This window comes from Topomyia yanbarensis, chromosome 1 (assembly GCF_030247195.1).
Source record: "Topomyia yanbarensis strain Yona2022 chromosome 1, ASM3024719v1, whole genome shotgun sequence".
NCBI classification, from domain to species: Eukaryota; Metazoa; Arthropoda; class Insecta; order Diptera; family Culicidae; genus Topomyia; species Topomyia yanbarensis.
Window position 1 is genome coordinate 10,904,124 of NC_080670.1, and position 18,349 is coordinate 10,922,472.

Below are 18,349 nucleotides of genomic sequence, written 5' to 3' on the forward strand. Positions count from 1 at the left end.
GAAAAACCCGAACCTGACTCGAATTCCAGATTTTTAAAATTAGAAAATCCATGCCCGACTTTTTTCAAAATATGAAAACTTGGGAAACCCGAACCTGGTGCAACATTTTTCAACCAAATCGAATCGACTTTTTCGTAAAAGCTTGTTTACAATGAATCTTTCGCTTCGAGATGTGCAATGTCACCCCTGAAAATATAAAATAGAAAACATCCGAATCGGACCTGCACACCAAAATATTAAAATTAAAAAACCCGAACTCAACTCGAACGCGAGAAAAAAAATTGCAAAACCTGAACTTGCAAAATGGAAAAAAATTGAACCCGGCTTGAAACGGAAATTTTAAAGTTAGAAAATTCGAATCCAACATTTTCAAAATTAATGAACCTTAACATTTTTGAATTTTTAAAATTGAAAAAAAAACGAATTCGAACTGAGCCTGAGAATTGCCCGAACCCGACTCAAATCTGATAATTTTTAAATAAAAAAATACGAGCAATTTAAAATTTGAAAATCTCAGAACCACTCCGGGTCACTCCGGTGAATTTTAAAATTAAGGCATCTGAACCCGACTCTAACCCAAAAAAAATTATATCAAGAGCCTGACCCGAACTCGAGCATCTAATATTTGAAAATCTTGAACCGGATTCGAATCCAAGAATTTCAAAATTGGAAAACCTGAGCTCCACTCGAATCATTGAGTGTAACATTTGAAAAAACCGAAACTGAATGGAATACGATAATTTAAAATCGAAAACCCCCGAAACGAAAACCGAGAATATTGAAAAGCCTCGAGCCCGAGAGTTTATAATTTGAAACACTTTAACCGAATCCGAATTCGAGAGCTTAATATTTAAGACCGACGAAGACTGCATATCAAGAAGACTGGCAACACTGTCCAGAATCTGGAGATAGTAACAGCAATGCAACTTGCGGGTAAAGGTAGTATTTCCCACAGTGATGCACACACATATACACTTTTACATTAAGCTTTCTACCTTCCTCCAATAGAGGCGCTGTAACCCCTGTCGCTTCTCGTTTATATGGGGGAAGGAAAGAGATATCAGTCTTCTTAATATGTAGTCTTCGCCCGAACGCTAATGAAACTCGAACTCGAAAATTAAATATTCGAAAACCCCGAATCTAACCCATCCCTGAGAATTTAAAATCTGAAAAAGCTTAAACCGAACCCGACCGGAGCTTGAGAATTTTAAAATTTCAAAACTTAAACTCGGTCCATTTTGAATTCGCTTTGAATCGAGTTCGGGGTTTTCAGGTTTAAATTTGTCGGGTTCGGGTAGGGATATGGATCTACAGAATTTATGTGGATTTTTTTTGAAGCGAAACTGAGCCAGGTTCTTACGCTAATTGCTGTCAAAATGCATCAACTGACAGTTGTTGGAGATGCAACCTGACTCACGTAAAAATGGCATTAATTTTTCGGGTGAATTTTGAAAAAAAAACAAATCCTAGCCCGATTCGAACTAGAGAATTCAAACTGAAAAAAATCCGAATCTGATACAAACACTTGAAATTACTATTTGGCAACCTCGAACCGACCTGAACCGGAAAAATTGAAAAACTCGAAACCCGTGAATTTTAAAATTGAGCAACCCGAACTCGACTCAAAACCTGAGAAATTTTAAAATTTAAGAGCCCGAACCTCACTCGAAATCGGAGATTTTTAAAATTGAAAAACCCGATTTCCCCCCGAAAACCCGAGAATTTTAAAGTTGAGGAACTCGATCCCAAGCATTTGAATTTTGACAACATCGAGGCAAGGCAAGAAATTGAAATTTGAAAATTTCATCCGAAATCTGAGAATTTTGAAATTGAGGAACTCGAAATTTTTAAAATGAATCCGACCCGAAACTTGAGAACTGTAAAATAGAAGAACCCGAACCCCACCCGAAATTCAAAAATTTTAAAATTGAAGAACCCGAAATTCGAGAATTTATAAATTGATGAATCCACAGCCCATGCAAAATCCGAGATTTTGAAAATTGAAAAACCCGAACGCGACCCGAAACCCGCGAATTTTTAAAATTGAAGAACTCGAACCACACCCGAAACCCGCGAATTTTAATGTTGAAAAACCCGAACGCGACCTGAAGTTCGAGTTTTAGAATTGAAAATTTCGAACACCACCCCAAATCCTAGAATTTTAATTTTAATTGAAAAACCGGTATTTTTTTTAAACTGAAGGTTTTTTTACAAAAAAAAAATAAATTTGAGCAAAAGCCGAACCCAAGAATTTTAAAATTAAAAAACCCAAACCCGCACCGAAGCCTGAAAAAATGAAAAATTTTAGAACCCAAAATAAGACCCGAACCCGAGAACTTTGGAATCGAGTAGCGCAAACTCCATTGATGAACCAAAACCTTACCGGATGCCCGAAAGCTTTAAAATTAGAGAACCCATACCGAACCCGAACCAGAGAATTTTAAAACAGAAGAACCCCCATCCGACCCGAAATTTAAAATTGAGCTCTAAATACTGTGTCTCACCATGATATGATATTATGATCGGGTACTATTCTTCAACCTGTTGATTCCGGCTGAGCTGGAACCACATTCCAAAATATTCTCGGCAAATTTTTGGTCGAAACGCAGCAACCGAGTCCAGCTGTATTCCGTCCGTCCTAAATAAAAGTGATTGAGAGAATGTTCAGCTGGAAAATAACGAAATTGCGAGGTGGGGAATGCTAGTAAAAGTGCCCAGAATTTATGAATTCATTACGAATTCTGCACATAAGTGCTTCCCTTATCACCCTGAGATTGCGCTCCAAATTTAAATCGGTTAACATTTATCCATGTTCTAAAGCGGATTGAATGGAAAAAACTGGTAGAGAATAAGCTATTTTTTGGCTATACTACAGCATATCATCGCAAAAAGGTCCCGCGTCGGCAAGCACACCGTTGATTTCAACTGCTCATGCGGGCACATATACACGTATTCTGTTAGATCAGGTTAAAGCGTTGAGATTCCACAGACTCTCAAGGACCCTTGAGTCAACAAAACGACGGTAAATGACAGTTAAGAAAGGGGATCAACTGTAAGACGTATCTACTTTATTCTTATATTTAACGAGTGAACCATAGTTAGGATTTTGTGTGCTACCTGCATCAAGCTTCATCACGTTTGAACTAGTGGAGAAATCGCGTCATAATATGTTTTCTATATTGTGTCTAACGTGAATAAAACTAAAATAAAATGACATTTGCACATTCAAACAATTGTGATGTTATACAAACAAGCATTTGAACTTCTATTGTACGAGATTGAAGTTCAACGTTGTGAAGACCAGATGAAATTATTTTCCTCCCTCCTCAAATTTTAGAATGTTTGATCCGACATTTTATATCAGCTTCCGAACAAATGTTTCATTATTTTTTTTTTTTTGGACGCTTAGGCTGCTTTACCAGCTTTTTTGAAGACACTCTTCACAATCACCAACCAGTAATGTTCGATGTGGGCCGAATTTGAGGGCAATTTGGTGGACTGATGTCTTTCTCAACGAAACCTATACCCTTTTCCATGAGCCAATTGAGAGTAGTTTGTATCTATGGGCCGACGCTTAATCCGACCAAAACAGTGGAAGGGTACTGCTGCTTCTCATATGAAGCCGGCAACAACTTCCGCAAACTTTCGTATCGATAGCTTTCCGCATTTATAGTTCCGGTAGTGCAAAAAATGGTAGACGGCAAACAGCAGAAGCATATTGCTTGCCATACCAGCACTTTTTGAGCAAATTTCGTCACTTCGATCCTGTTCGGATCGTTAAAATCCTTCCCTACGATGGCAGCATAATATTGTGTATTTCGAATACATTCAGGTGCTGCTTTTGTTCTGCACTTTGTCGATTTTCTGCTTTTTTTAGGCCTGCTGATTGTTTCGTTTCTTAATACGTTGGATTATTCCGACACTCGTCCACGCTATTTTGGCCAAATCACGTATCGTCATTGATTTAGTTTTCCTAATTGAGCATTTCCCGTTTTAATATAGTTTTGGTTTGGAAGATCCGGGTTTTCCTTCTCTTCCTGGCAGTCCACTCAAAGAATAGTGTTTTACAAACTTTTTTATGCCAGATTTTATGCTCGGCTAATGAATTCATATTCCAAAGCCCTTCGCCAATTTTGGTATTGTAACAACACCCGTTTCATTTAGCCATGTGTTCTAAACCTTAATTGTTGCTTCATTTTCAATGGGTTGCATTTTGGAAACGAAGAAATGTACCTGTCCAAAAAAAAATAAACTAGACTAATGAAGAAATAAAGCAATTTCATCAACGTTTCTCTCGATAACTCGTCAACAAACCGGTGCCAGTAGCCATAATTAAGAGGTCAGCCGATGCCGGCTGCAATAAGGCAAGAGTATTGCTGTTTTTACGGTTTTATATCATTGTTGTTCGTGCAACTTTTGAAACTTTCACAATTTTTGATAATTTCTCTCTTTGCGAAATATTTCTTATACCTCTGGGCAGGAGAAAATTTAATGGTAGAGGGCGGACATAGCTTAGTTGGTAAATTGATTGCCTTGCACGCAGCAAACCTGGATTCAATTACCACACACGCACATATAGGGTTGTAGATTTCTCTAAAGAGATTGCTCTAACCCGTAAAAAAGCTGTGAATGACCCCAAAGGTAAAACCTTTATAATCGAAATAAAAAAAACATGTCCATTTTGTTCTGTATGCCACACTAACTACATTAGTAGTGCCTCAATTTTGGCTTTCTCACTATGGTAAATGTATTTCAAACGAATTGTTTTTGAGTTATCCGACGTTTCGGCCGTTTTTTGGGTCATTTCTCAAGGAAAGGGCCGAAACGTCGGACAACTCATAAACAATTAATTTGAAATACATTTACAAGACAGAGAAAGTCGAAATTGAGACACTTGTAATGTGGTTATTGTGGCCTACAGAACAAAAAGGACACCACCCATGTTTTGTTTCCATATTACAGGTTTTAACCTTAGGGTCATTCCAAACTTTTTTACGGGTTAGAGTAATCTCTTTAGAAAACTCTCTTACCCTATGTACGTGATTGGGAATTGAACCCAGTCGATAACTGGATACATTACCAGTGCAATATTTACTCCCAAAAGGGAAAAGTTATTAAAACATTTTATTCATAATAAGGCACTGCACCTACCTTAAAGTTAAATTGGATTTTTGTGAAACTGTGGGTCCAAGTTAGTCTAACTAGTGCTAATGCGGTTGAATGGGTTTAATGTTTGGATTTCATCTCATCAGTCCCACACAGGACAGTAATCCGATGAGACCGAAACATGATTCGGCTAGCAACATTTCCATCAGAATCAGAACTTCCGTTCTAGCGGCCATCATCCGTTCCCAGACCAAATGTTATGCGAACACAGGTAACATTTCCATTTGTGAGCTTAACGAGAATTTCAATTTCGTATCAATTGAGGATGCTTTCTGACGGCCCAATCCCATCGTTCGTTAAACTTGATTGAGGTACACTTTACGCTCAGAAAACATCAGTAAACAACAAACATCAGTTTGCTCTTTGTCATTTTGAAAAATCTACCTTTTTTTTGGAAAAAACTCTTCAACCGAGTACGTAACTGCATAAGACGAATAAGCTGGGGTCACTAAAACCAAATTTTAGACCATAACCACGCAAAGTAGTGTCAGCGTAAAAATACTAACTTTTAATCCGCCTTTGTTTTTCCATTTTTTTTTTCAGATTACCAACGGCGAAGTTTTCAACCTAGAACCAACTGAAAGTGTGCTGTGAATAAAATAAAACCAACAACAAAATTAATAATAAGTGAAAAAGTGTCAACTCGTGCGGCCCCGAAATAGCCTCACGCAATAGAAAATATAAAAAAAATCACCACCAACATAACAGAAAAAGGACCGGAGAAGGATCCAAACATCTCCGCGAGTGAATGGTAATATTTTCTTTCGGTACTCTTCCCGGGGTTGGAAATAAGAACAGCACAAAAAACACGTCCCACATCTCATTTACCCTAAAGTGCATGAAACGACAGAGACACAAAAAAAACACGGAAGCAAAATTATTCATATTACATTTTTTTTAGAACTCAACCTTCTACTTCCTTACCCGTACCACTTGATCGGTGTGACTATGTGTGCTGTGTCTGTGTGTGTGTGTGCGTCATATCTGTCTACCGCTAGGTTGGGTGTGAAAAAATTGCCATCCACTTGGCCCCTCCAGTCAAGCACCACACTGACTGGACTGGATTGTGGCTCTGATGGTCGCAAACCACGTCACTAGATGGCGGCGCCCTGCTGGCGATGCTTTCGGTGTTTTGTAATGTGTGCATGATTCAGGCGCACAGTCCGAAAAATTGCGTTGAATTTTTTTTGTCGATTGTCGTGAATTTGGATTCCGGGAAGCTGGAAGTTTCGTCCTGAGCTGAGGTTCAGCGTTAGCGAGTAAATTTTAATAGCATTTTTTTTGGTCGGCCAAGTTATTTTGCCAACAGTGCCACCATTTGGTAGATGCACTATGATCATCGTTGCTGCCAAAAGATTGCTGGCTCCTGGCTTCGGGGAAGGGCGTATGCATTATATTTTATTATTTATGTAGGATAATATTTTTTTCTAGTGCCGGTCGGATGAGAATGCAGTCCCTTTACTAGCACCGCCTTTCCCAGGCCATACTTTGTCTCGCAGGAGGAGGTTTTAAAGGTAGCGCTGGTCTAGTTATTTTTTATAGAGAAACCATTGCCATTAAACGGTGCTGTTTTCATTGTTAATCCTAAAGAAGTAAAATTTTCAACAGGCAAAGGATTTGTCCGTAACATTACCCAACGTTTCGGCTGTTTTAATAGACTTGTTTAAGGTGAATTCAGTCTATGTTGTTCCCATAAATTATAATGTTAAATTTTTCCTCTGAGAAAGGAAACAAAAACGACCGAAACGTCGGGTAATTTTTTTTTTGGGTAAGCGTCGGTGGACAACCGCTTCCACAATCTTGGGCAGAGCCGTCATACTAAAGTACTAACCGAAAGGCTTAATTTTGTAAAGTTATTAAGTATAGGTTATAATACTGGCTGAATACTATTCGTAGTTAACTGTTCCGGTGCACTTAGAATACAATATTTGGATTGATCGCTATTATGGCAATTTCTATCAATTCATTCTGTTTTGTGCATACAGTAGGAAGCAATAAGATATAAGACTGTTGCAGAATCAATTCTTTACCTAGCACCAGCAGGGTTTATGTTATACCGAGTAGAATATTTTCTCGTGTAAGCCACACCCGTATTCGAAAAGTTTCTAACAAGGCGTCTACCGTTTGGCAGATGCTAAGAAAAATCGAATCGTAAAAACGCTTTCTTAGCTGCGAATCGAGTATGGATGTGCCTTACGTGAGCAAAAACTTCTCATCAGTTAGGCGTAAGTTGCTTCAAAACTTTTGATTTAAGTTAGTGATCTGATTACCTATCGGTATCTGTATGATTATGTGGTGTATTCGTGGTTAGCTGTTTAAACACGAGATCGGGTATACTGTGTAACTCTTGGAGCTTCAATCTGGATTGGAGCCTAGATCTACTCTGCCGTAGGGTGACTTAAAATAATATTTCGTTGTAACTGTTCAAAGTAGTTCGGGTGCACCTATCTAAATTAAGACAAACAAAAAGACCAAAAACTTACTTTATGTGGTATTAGGGTGACTCAAATAAATTGGGTTGCAATAAAATTCAATGTTTTTATGTGATTTTGGAACACTGTATTCATTTCTAAAACATTTTTTAAATACGCGTCTCTATTCATTAGGATGGCTCAAAAATATGTAGTGGCTGTTCAAAGATGTTTTCCATTAAGTCGGGTACAGTTAATCAAATTTTTGACATGAAAAAAACCAAAAACTATTTTATATTAGGGAGACTCGAAAAAAATTTGTTCGCTATGATCCACATGAAATGGTTTTAGTGATTTTGGAATACTGTATTCACTTCTAATACGAAGCAAAATATTTTTAAACAAACGTTACTATTCATTAGATTGGCTCAAAAATTTGTTGTAACTGTTCAAGAAAGAAGTTTTCCATTGATTCGGGTACGCCTAATTAAACTGAAACTGACTTCAAATTGTGTTAGGGTCACTCAACAAAACTTGCTATGAGCCAAATAAAATGGATTTATGTGATTTTGAAACACTGTATTCACTTCTAATGCGAGGCAAAATATTTTTGAAAAAACGCTACTATTCATTAGGGTGGCTCAAAAATAATTATTTTGTTTAATCAATTCAAACTAAATTTTGATAATTCTTATACAGAGGCGGAATCCTGATGAAGATATTCTGCTCATAACTCTGATTCAGTCCTTCACATTATTCTGATGGGATCATTCTCAAGATTCTGATGACAATCAATATTTTTTTTTTGGATTTACAACCCCGCACATAGAGTTAGAGATTTTTCTAACTTAAAAAAGAGGCGTGTAACCCAACCTCTAAAATCGAAAAAAAAAAAGCATTTTTAGTTGAGAATTTTTCTTGGTATTCCGGTGAAATAATTTTGAAAACTTCGTGGAATTCTACTAAGAATTGTAATGAGTTATTCCACTCAGGATTCCGATGGAATTTTTCTGTTGTTGGGTTACCCTACACAAAATTCTGATGGAATTTGTGCGACTATCTTTCTTCGGAGAAAACTTGGCTAGAGGCTGTGTGCCATCTGGTGGGTTGAAATTTATCAGCCTTGAATTGATCCACTAGGTTGCACAAAAAGGTGTCCTTAAGTCAAGTTATATTTTCGTGCCGAGGGGGACAGTTCTGATATCAAGCACTGAATTTTTCACGATCTGGCAGGAAAAAGTTGTTAAATGTAACCCTGTGCTCCGACAGTATTACGCATGAGTTTGCTCGTACCCAAACGAACTCGGACTGTCACTGTCATCTGTTTATAAATACATCAGCTTTAATCATTTGAACGTCTCCTAGATATCTCACATCTCAAATGTACGAACTGGCACATCCACGAAGACGACTTGGCGAATGAGGTAAAATACTGTTGAATCTAATGTATCATTTTACATGCTACTGACAGATAGTAATAAGCTCATTTTTACGGTACTAAAAAGTAAAAAAAAGTTCAAACAGTTAGAAAGTGACTTTGTTGTCACGGAAGGAATTGATTCCCCGCCAGAATTTGAGTCCAAATACCGTCTTATATCGGCACAGAATTGAGCAAATTAATTGAATTCTTCGTAACTCTGATTCAATTCAGGCTGCTCGTCAGCTCCGTCACGCTTCGAATGGGATGATAATACAGACAGACAATATCTTGGTCCAAAACCAGTCTGACAGCTGATTAGGGCCCCTTACAGCATGTCGATAAAATTAATGGCCGCGTAAGTCACACCCATGTGCGGCTCGTCGTTAAAAAAGGCGTATATGATATTTCTTAACACCCCTGGTAGAATCGAAATACGACTATGCCAAACAAGTTAAGAAATTCTAATCGCAGACGTCTTATTAGCAACGAATGGAATACGGGTGTGGCTTACACGATGAATTTTTTTTTGACTAGACACAAAGTGCTCTGAACTATTGCTAGACACATGTACAAGCCAGTTATCGCTGCTCTACCAGAGCAAATGAAACTTCCATAATTTCGTCCATGCTCATGGTCCAAATTCACCCCATGGTATGGTATTTTGATAGTGCTTGAAATGGGTTCAATCCACCATAACCATGGTCCGGAAAATCCCATTTAAAAACCATATTCTAGCGTATTTATGCGTTTTTGAGACCACTTTATGGTGTTTTGAGGGTTGTTGAGGATCATATTCCTTGTATTTTTAGGGGGTTGAATGATGTTTTAACACAAGAGAATTTGCTGGGGTAGTCTTACCTTACGTCAGATTTTTGAAAATCGTTTTTTTCACTATTATTGCAGTAATCCTCTAGGACGTCATCATATCCCAGGGTTAGCATAAAAGTTAGTGCATCGGGCCGGAGTCTCGAAGGTTGCGGGTTCAAATTTCGCCTCTGGGTGATTTTCTTTCATATAACTGCTTTCTCTTCACTTATCATTTCGATCAGTTTTCCCCGTTGGATACCAACAAAAAAAATCTTAAATAAGTTATTGGCACTTACGTTAAAAACCAAACAAATGAATTATTTTGCGGACAAATTCGCCGTGAAGCTTATGATCGGGCAAGGAAACTGCAGCTGAGGCAAGAAACTTCGGTTATTTAAGCAAAACCGATAACCTCATTTTTTAATAGTTATTGATCATTTTTAACAATTTCAATTTTGTTTGTGACATTCTAATACTTTCTGAGAATTTTGACATATTTAAAAAAGTTCTGGGCATTAATTCGAGCATATGTTTTACAATTCAACCAAATAATTGAAAATATATTTTTTGTAATTTTGCAGTGAATACAATTTTGATCAGATTCAGAGAATAGAAAAAAGAATTAAATGATTATATGTAATGACGACTGGGATGGTTTAATCTGGAGGAATTCGAACGGCCGCCTTAATCAACAAAAAGCAAAACGAACTACCGGAAGATTAAGCGACTATTGTATTTCCTTTGAAAAAAGCCAACACCAAAGGCCGAAACGTTGGACAGTAAACAACATCCGTTTTGTTTTATTTTACCTGAGACAGCCGTTCGAATTATTATTTGAAAGATTTTTAGAAACCTATGAAAATACAGTTTTTAATAATTTTAGAATCTGTACAACATTTTTAAATAATTCATAAGAGATTTTTTTGACATTTTCACAAATTTTTATCGTTTCCACATATTTTGAGAAGTGCCAATGTAGTCGTTTCAAAAGTTTATTATTACACTTTATGGTAATTTTCGTAAAGCTCGAACAATTTACGACAGAAATCATTACATCAATCGCATGACTGTAATACTGTCGGAGCAGAGAGCTACATCCAACACCTCTTCCCTTCCGGATTGTTCCAATACTGGATGATTTCTCGAGTTGAGTACACAAAGATTTATGCTACTCAAGTATTTCATCAGTTACGAGACTTTCAAATTGATATCAGCGCTGCTAAGATATAACAAGAATAGTGACATTTTTGCCATTTTTGTCATTTTTCTCATTTTTGTCGTTTTCATCCACTTGGTCTCTTTGATCTTTTTAGTCTTTTTCGTCAGCTTCGTCCTTTTCGTCTTCTGGAATTTTTGTTTTTTTCGTCCTTCCGCCTTTTCGGCCTTCTAGTATTTATAGTAATTTTTTCGTCTTTTTTGTTCGTTTTCATCTTTTTCGTCTCTTTTGTCCTCGTTTCGATTCTTCGTCTGTTTCATCATTTTCGTCTTTTTCGTCAATTTTGTCTTCTCCGTCTTGTTCGTCTTTTACTTCTTTGCAGTCAGTTTCGTCTGATTCGTCTTTTTCACCTTGTTTGTTTTATTCGTCTTTTTAGCTTTCTTTGTCTTTTTAGGTATTTCTGTCTTGTTTTTTCGTCTTTTTGTCTTTGTTGTATTTTCGTCTTCTTCATCTTTATCGATTTCTTCGTCTTCATCGCCTTCCTTGTATTTATCGTCTTCATCGTCTTTTTGTCCTTTTATCTTTGTCGTCTTTTTCGTGTTTTTCATCTTTTATGTCATTTTTGTCTTTTTCGTTATATTCGTAATGTTCGTAATTTTCATCAGTGTCGCTCTTTTCGTCTGGCTTGTCTTTTTCGTGCTTCGAGTTTTTCAAATTTTTGTATTATTTTTCTCTTTTGCCTGCTGCTTTTTTTTTGTTTTTTACTTTTTCGTCCTTTTCGTAATTATTTGTATTTTTCGCTTTTTCTATCTGCTTCGTCTTTTTCATCTTTTTCGTTTTTTTGTATTTTTTGTTTTATTCGTCTTTGTCGTAGTTTCTGAATTTTTCTTCTTTTATCCTTTTGTGATTTTAGTCTTTTCCGTCATTTTGGTCTACTTATTCATTTTTGTCATTTTCGCAAATAATATCATTTTTCTCTTTTTTGTCGTTTTCATCCATTTGGTCTCTTTGATCTTTTTAGTCTTTTTCGTCAGCTTCGTCCTTTTCGTCTTCTGGTATTTTTGTTTTTTCGTCCCTCCACCTTTTCGGCCTTCTAGTTTCGACTTTTTCGTCTCTTTTGTCTTTCGTTTCGATTTTTAGTCTTTTTCGTCTTTGTGGTCTTTTTCGTCAATTTTGTTTTCTCCGTCTTATTCGTCTTTTACTTCTTTGCAGTCAGTTTCGTCATTTTCGCAATTTTCTTCTTGTTTGTTTTATTCGTCTTTTTCGCTTTCTTCGTCTTTTCGGGTATTTTTGTTTTTTTTTCGTCTTTTTGTCTTTGTTGTATTTTCGTCTTCTTCATCTTTATCGGTTTCTTCGTCTTTATCGCCTTCCTTGTATTTATTATCTTCATCGTCTTTTTGTCGTTTTATCTTTGTCGTCTTTTTCAGCTTTTATGCCTTCTTTGTCTTTTTCGTTATATTCGTAATGTTCGCAATTTTCGTCTCGTTTGACTTTTTCGTGCTTCGAGCTTTTCAAATTTTTTGTATGTTTTGTCTCTTTTGTCTGCTGCTTTATTTGTTTTTTACTTCTTCGTCTTTTTGCCCTTTTTATCATTTTTTATATTTTTTGCCTTTTCTATCTGTTTTGTCTTTATCATCTTTTTTTTTTGTTTTTGTATTTCATTCATCTTTGTCGTATTTTCTGCATTTTTCTCCTTTTATCCTTTTGTGATTTTAGTCTTTACCGACATTTTGGTCTTCTTCTTCATTTTTGTCTGTTTCGCAAAAATCATCATTTTTATCATTTTCGACTTATCGACATTTCTCTTTCGTCAATTTCTTCGTTTGCGTATTTTTCGACTCTTTTGTATTTTTAGGTTTTAGCCATTTTTGTTCCTTTCGTCATCTTCATCTTATTTTATCTTTTTCGTCTTTTTTCTCTTAAACCCCTTTTGGTCTATTTCGTCCTTTTTCAATTTTTTATCTTTTGTGTCATTTTCGTTCGTTTTGTCTTTTGCCTTTGTCGTCATTTTCATCTTTTTAATTTTTTACCTTTTTCGGCTTTATCGTCTTTTTTGTCTTTTAAGCCCTTTTCATCTTCTTCGTTGCTTTCATTTTCATCGTTTTTTTTCGTTTTTTCGTGTTTTTTGTCTTCTTCTTTTTCGTCAATGTTTCGTTATTTTCGCTTTTTTCTTATTTGTGGTCTGGTTTCGTCGTTCGAACCCCAACCAGGAATGATCCGTATGCTCTTGAACAAGTCCTGCAAATGATGTGTAAACAAGAATCAGCTGCGAAATCTTTCGAAGCATAAGGTCAAGTTCCACAAGGGAATATATGTTTAGGATTGAAGCCCTTAGTTCTGTGGTAGTAGGATACAAGTACAACACAATCGAACTTATTAGAAGATAGAGTGCAAATATCCCCAACCATAGTGTCCGATTGACCGCGACAGCACAAGTATCGCAAAGCCGGAGGCCGGATGTAAGGCATACGTCAAAAGCACTATTCGCAGGATATACATGCACGAGGCATTTAACGTGAATTTGTTATGCCGTTTTTATAGAAAGTAAAGTGGATGGAATTAGCTCGATCGGTACTGAGTTGAAAATTATAAAGTTTTCGTGAAAAAAGAGGTGGCACAAACACGTTAGTTAAATTTAGTTAATTATATTGATTTTTGGATAACAAAGTTGCTAATCATGATCAAATATTATTAAGAAGGTCATCTCATGCGATTGGTTAAAAATTAAAAGAGGATGATCTCCTGACTGGCTATAGCATTTGAAACGGCTACCATACATTTCAAATTCATCGACTGATTGCGTTTTAAAAGATTTTAAAGTTTTAAAAATTAAAAAAAGAACGCTTACACACTTATTCGATTGCGCTCATTTTTAAGTGGGAAGCAATTTGGCAACGATTCCATACACTTAATGCGTGCCGCATCAAACTTTTTCACGTAGTATATTTCGACGGCCTTGTCTTAGCACACAAACGCGCACACAAATACACACACACTTACATACACCCTTTGGCACATACAACCCGCACTAACCGAATCATAACCTCATAACCGACAGGTCATACTCTCGGAACCATTGCAACGGGACTACAACAGACTATTTGCTCGTTCATCTGGCCCCAAATGGTCCTCACCCCGGTGGCGGCGGCGGCTGCGACAAACGAAACATACATCACTTGTTGCTTTCCTAAATCGAAATAAGAAATAGAAGTGTAGCTGCGGAATCAGCGAAGAACCAACGACAACGACGTAAGGAAGAGGAAGAGAAAAAGAGAGAGAGAGCCAAGCACCAGTTTGTGACTCGAAATAGTGCGCCAACAGACAGTGACGGAGTTTGTGGACCAAACAACATGGCGGACTGCTCGTACGCGCGGTGCGTCCAGGAACGACGCTACATTCGCCGCGAGCTGGCCAAGTGGACCAAGAACATGGTGCATATCGTCGGTAAGTTTCTATCTAGTTATTTCCTTTGTGCTTGAGATAGTCCGAGGGAAAAATGCGAACGAAAAAAAGCCAACTTCACATAAAAAAAAGAACAGCAGGAAGCAGAAAAAATAATTGATTAAATGACATCGAGAGCGCAGTAGAGAAACGAAATCCTTTGTATACTTGCAGAGATGCCCCCTTCATCTATCCCAAACGCCCATCCTTAAACTCAACCTCCGAAGGAACCAACCGTTTCCGTTGAGGAAGGGTGGCTGAAAAGTTTCCATCCAAAACAACCCTACACCTTCCCCCTGCACAACTTGACAACGGCGCCACTGCCTCAAGCGCTCGTTTTCGCATTTTCTTCGTTTGGCGTCGTCGTCGTCGTCGTCGACGTTCTCTGTCCCGGTGCAGCTTTGTAGTGGTGTGTGCAACAAGTGAATTCGAAATTCGGTTTTATGGAAATAGTTGGAATAACCCCTGCCACCCTGCCCCGGCGCCGATCCCGACCTCGTCCCGTAGAGAAACGGGAGATCCATTCCATATAACGACGACGAAAAGTTCCGCTTTCTTCTCCATCTTCGGCAGAAAATGTGCACGCTGCACTGTTGCACAAGACTTCTTTCTCCCCCCATGCCACGCTCGGTATATAAACATTCCGGCCCCCCTATTTCTTTCCTGGAAAATATAATAAGCTTTTGCGCTTGTGTCAGTTGGCAGCGATTTTTTTTTTTCGCTACCTAACCAAACACACTGCAGCGAAAGCAGCAAAAGTTCATCTCTCGAAAACAGCAGCGGGAACACCACGCCACCTTAGCCATCGCCTACTTCTGTTATCATCAGCGGAGGAGGAAGCGTCAGAGGAATGGGAGAAACGATCAATTTATGTTGCATAACGGGTCCCTTCAACAGGGTGCACACACAGGCTCTCGCCAGATAAGATATAACTTCTTTTTGGGTGGTGGAAGTGGGAGCAGGTTTTTTCGGAACTCTTTCGGATTCACTTCCGTGCAAGGAGAGAAGGTGCGCCGCATTCAGGAAGCAGGAAATGTGATGGAAAGGGAACAAAAACAAGCAGGACTCCAGCCAGCAGGCAACAGGTTTCTGCTGGTTGTTTTGCCACCGACAGGTAAAACAGGGACTACGAGTGCGAAATGAAAATGAGACATAACCGGTGAACTTTCGAGATGGTCCAGCGTTGCGGTTTCGCTAAATAACTCGGTGGACTATGTTTAGGGTTTTTTTTTCGAGGGGGGTGAAAGTCCTGTTGTTTTAAATGCATCACTCAGGGGACGATTGCTCGAAGGGTTCTGAGCAAATTGGTGGATTAAAAGGTTACTAAGTTTGGAAATTACCGAAAACAACAACGTTGTACGAACCTTGTCCGAAAAGCGATAATTTTCAAACTGAAGAACCCGATAATTTGGGATTTAAAAAACCCAATTTAGAAACCTGACCCGAAACCCCAGAATTTTAAAATTAAAAACTTACGATTTTGGGAATAACCCCTGAATTCTCGCGTCCAGAAGAATTTAAAACGACTCGAGGAAATCAGAATGGAGAAACTTTAACCTGACATGGACCTTAAAATTTTAAAATGAAGCCCGACCTAAGCATTTTTAAGATTGGCGAATCCGGACCCAAAAATTCAAAATTTGAAAGACCCGGTATTTGAACTCGGAACCGAAAATTGGAAAACCCGTGTTTTCAAACTTTAGCTAATAATTTAAAAATAGAAGAATCCGAACCCGAACCCGATTATATTTATATTTATATTTATATTTATATTTATATTTATATTTATATTTATATTTATATTTATATTTATATTTATATTTATATTTATATTTATATTTATATTTATATTTATATTTATATTTATATTTATATTTATATTTATATTTATATTTATATTTATATTTATATTTATATTTTAAACTCGGTTCCGACTCTAATCCAACTTGACTCCGGCAACTTAAAAATAGAAAAACTCGACGCAAAACCGATTTATTTTTGTTTGGAAAGAATAAAACGTAAAAAAAATCCGAGCCCAAAAATTTTGAAATTGATGAACCGCCCCTTCTGAGACATACAATTTATTCTCGGGACACGGTAGGTGTTAGCTTCACCGATTGTGCAATGATCAACGTCACTAATACAGAGACCCCTTGCGGTAATTCCATGGGAATTTTCCCTTTGATAAGCTCCGACACAATTATGTATATTGTATGTATATCAGTATTATGATTGAAATTTCGATTCCTCGCTACAATTGGCACGTAATTAGTATATCGTGCATTTTTATTTAGTTGGGTAAGGCTTTGGTAAGCTAACCAGCCTATCTTTCTCGTGCTAAATGCCGTTATTTAGGTTTGGGTATATATGTATAGGCACTGATTCCAGTCTAGGGTCTCAAGAAACCATGGACCAAAAATTCCAGAGCTTTGAGAATTTATAAGTTTGAGATCCTTAAAGTTTTGGTCACTGAAATATTGAGTCCATGACACTTCGGGTCTTTTAAAATTAGGGACTTTCAAAAAAAGGACCCTGAAATTTACAGACAGTGGATCACAATCAGAATATATTGGCTCGTTTGGCTCGATTGTGCAATTCTTGAATTTAGGGTCATTAGCAATAAGGGAATTTTTGGTTGATAAAATTTTAAAACCCTTGAAATTAGAGTCATTGCAAAAAGAGATCCTGAAACGCTAGGCCTCTGATATGTTGAGGCTTGAATTGGGCTTCCTTTGAAATAAGGGCACTTTTTGGGACTACGGAATATTAGGACCATGAAATTTTTGGTGCCTAGAATTTTGAGAACTTTGGGTTTAGAAACTTTAGAAATACTTCCAGGGATCCAGCAAATTTTGTTTTAGGACTCTTGAATTTGGAGTCTTTGAAACTTTAAAATAATGGAACCCTGGAAGGGTAGGGTCTCTCAGATTTTGGATCCCTTGATTTTGAAAACATTTGAATACTGAGAACATAAAGATTTGACCCTGGAATTTTCGGACTCTGATATTTAGCACCCTGGAATATTGAGAATTTGAAATACTGCGATCCTGAATTTTTGGGTTCCTGGGAATTGACCCTTTAGAAAGAACCTTAGAAACATTCGGACCGCAGAATTTTATTCCACTGAAATTTTGGACGCTTTGGTCTTAGAAAACAAGGAGCTCTGGAATTTTGAGACTTTGGAATAGTAGAACTTTGAAATTTTGGGTCTGTAGTATTTTAAGACTCTTGAATTTAGGTACTTTGAAAATATTGGAGCTTTGGAATTTTGGGTCTCTATGATATTGAATTCCTCAAATTTCAGGATTTTTAATTTTGGGTCTATCCAGCAAAATCAACCCCTAGAGTCTCAAAATCCCAAAATTCAACGGTCTCAAAATTTCAGTCACCCTACATTCAACAGTCCCCAAATCTCAGAGACCCTAGTTTAAATAAGCTCAAAATTTCAGGATTCCAATGTCCTATGGTTCCAAAAGACCAGCGATTTTTACATCCAAAGACTCTAAATTCAAAGGTCTCAAAGTTGAAATCACTCAAAAATTACCGGATCCCTACAAACCTAGATTATTTATTTCCAAAGACACAAAATTCAAGAGTCCCAGAATTTCAATAACCCTACATTCCAAGCCCTGAAATATCAGGGTCCCTTATTTACAAAGCCCCAGATTTAAAAAAAACCCAAAATTACATTCACCCAAAATTTCAGGGACCTCAGGGATACCAATACATTAATGTCCCTTAATTTATTTTCAAAATCCTTGAATTAAAAAATCCCAGAATCCAGTGACAAAAAATCCCTAGGTTCTAATATTCCAAGAGCCCCCAAATTCCAGGGATCCAAAATTTCAAGGTCCCTTTTTTCTAAAGACCCTAATTTTAAGAGACCCAAAATGCTTAGGACAAACATTTTCAGAGATCTCAAACTCCAGATACAATTCTTATACATGT

At 37.2% G+C, this 18,349-nt stretch overlaps 1 protein-coding gene across 2 annotated transcripts in view; it reads left to right on the top strand.

The window, feature by feature from the left end:
* LOC131676869 (mushroom body large-type Kenyon cell-specific protein 1) overlaps positions 1 to 18,349 on the top strand; it is a 398,326-nt gene that overhangs the window by 105,254 nt on the left and 274,723 nt on the right. Inside the window, exons 2-3 of one of the 2 annotated variants that reach the window (XM_058956241.1) lie at positions 5,710 to 5,917; positions 14,019 to 14,404. In XM_058956241.1, coding sequence (XP_058812224.1) covers positions 14,311 to 14,404 — 94 coding nt within the window. In that variant the 5' untranslated portion in view covers positions 5,710 to 5,917; positions 14,019 to 14,310. The remainder of the gene's footprint in view (positions 1 to 5,709; positions 5,918 to 14,018; positions 14,405 to 18,349) is intronic. The other variant, XM_058956244.1, reaches the window with a different exon arrangement.